This window comes from Marmota marmota, unplaced genomic scaffold (genome assembly GCF_001458135.2).
Source record: "Marmota marmota marmota unplaced genomic scaffold, marMar, whole genome shotgun sequence".
NCBI lineage: Eukaryota > Metazoa > Chordata > Mammalia > Rodentia > Sciuridae > Marmota > Marmota marmota.
The window spans coordinates 11,356,009-11,357,591 of NW_025999900.1; the positions used below are offsets into that span (position 1 = coordinate 11,356,009).

The 1,583-nt window shown below is 43.8% G+C and overlaps 1 protein-coding gene across 3 annotated transcripts in view; it reads right to left on the reverse strand.

The window, feature by feature from the left end:
• The window catches only part of Klhdc2 (kelch domain containing 2), a 13,285-nt gene that overhangs the window by 9,837 nt on the left and 1,865 nt on the right, over positions 1–1,583 (reverse strand). The window contains exon 1 of one of the 3 annotated variants that reach the window (XM_048798620.1): positions 648–974. The exons of 1 other annotated variant lie outside the window; for it this stretch is intronic. In XM_048798620.1, the coding sequence (XP_048654577.1) occupies positions 648–668 (21 nt within the window). In that variant the 5' untranslated portion in view covers positions 669–974. Of the gene's footprint in view, positions 1–406; positions 605–647; positions 975–1,583 lie in introns of those variants that run through there. One more of the 3 variants, XM_015491007.2, reaches the window with a different exon arrangement.

The following is a 1,583-nucleotide window of genomic DNA, read 5'->3' on the forward strand; positions in this document are numbered from 1 at the left end:
AAAAAAAAAATATATATATATATATATATATATATATATATATATATATATATATATATGAAGGAGGGAGGGCATTTGGTAATCACGCACTTCAGTGACTGCCTCTCATGAGTCCCCCAACCTCATAAATTACCCCCAGGACCTCATAAATTAATCAGAAATCTGCTGTGATGGTCCTCTTCCTCCCCACAACCTGAAAATCCTTTTCCCTTAGTGCTGATTTTTACTGATAGAATTATAAAGTAGTATTAGACTGAAGTGTGATTGAATGCTGTTTCCCCCTCAAAAGTATTTACATTTTAATAATGATCACTACATACTTAATCCCTCCCTCTTTACAATTGCATACCCCCAATCCTGATCTCAATGAGACCAGCCTGACATGAAGGAAGCCAAAGTTTACTACCTTTCAAACAATCTCCAAGGGTTTCCTGTGCCTACTGTCTCCCTCTTCACAGTTCCATTCCCCAACCTTCTACACACCTATTCATGGGAAGCTGGGGAAAACATGGCAGGTTAATTAGGATTGGCAAAGAAAAGTACTTTTGCAGTTGAACCAAATGACAGTGTCAGGACAGCTGTCTTTGGGAGCTACCTCAAAATTGGTCAACTGTGATCAGATCAATTGTACCATGAGCTAAACTTACCAGGGTCACAAAGCAACTCATTTAAGGCAAGGTGCAAGAAACTAGATTTCGAGTCTTCGGTAAGGGGAGATCCTCCCCATCCAACCAAGGCCTCCGGAGTGCGAGGCTAGTCTACAGGTCTACCCCTGAAGCAATTCCCTCAGCCCCCGTCAAATGAAACCTCCGCGGTACACGTGATTGAACTTGGGGTCTCAGACATATTAGACAATGCTCCCTTTGACCACTTACAAAACCAAAAAGGAATAAAGGATTTCGTGGTCGAAATGGATCACAGCCAACCCAGCTAATAAGAGAATTCTAGAATGTAGAGTGTCACTGGAAAACTAAAACCAATAAAAGAACAGAACGAATGAGCGAGCACGGTTTTACACTGAAGACATCTGGGTAGGATTCCTCGGTGGGCGGGGCGGGGCGGGAGAAGCGGTGCAACTGGCTCTAAACTGAACTAAGCACGTTTTATGATTAGGGTGTCAAAGAGCTGCGATCTAATAACATGTTGCTAGGGGTTCTTGGTTGGTTAGTGGTGGAAATATTCCATTAATTTTCTAAATGGAGGTTTCTTCTTAAAAACTTCAACCCTTTCACTCCTGAAACCAGAGGGAAAATGGTTGTGTTCAAACAATAGTCTGGTGTAGCTGGTACTGCTTACTGCACAGGGGGGGAAGTTGAAGAAGGCGATTCCGTGGCCTTGCAAAATTCCAGGGTATTCCTACACCTGGGCCACCCCGTAAGTGGGCAAAGCTACCTATGGCCCAACTGGCCTCAGCTTCATAGGTAAAGTTCTCCTGAGTAGTCCGGACAAAGGGTCCGGGTGACCTCATAACGCCATCTCCTTACACACCCCCAACCCTTTTAAATAAAACCTGTTCCGTAGTCATCCACCACCAACCCACATTAACAGTGCCCTCTCCAGAATAACGCTCCAATAGCAACAAT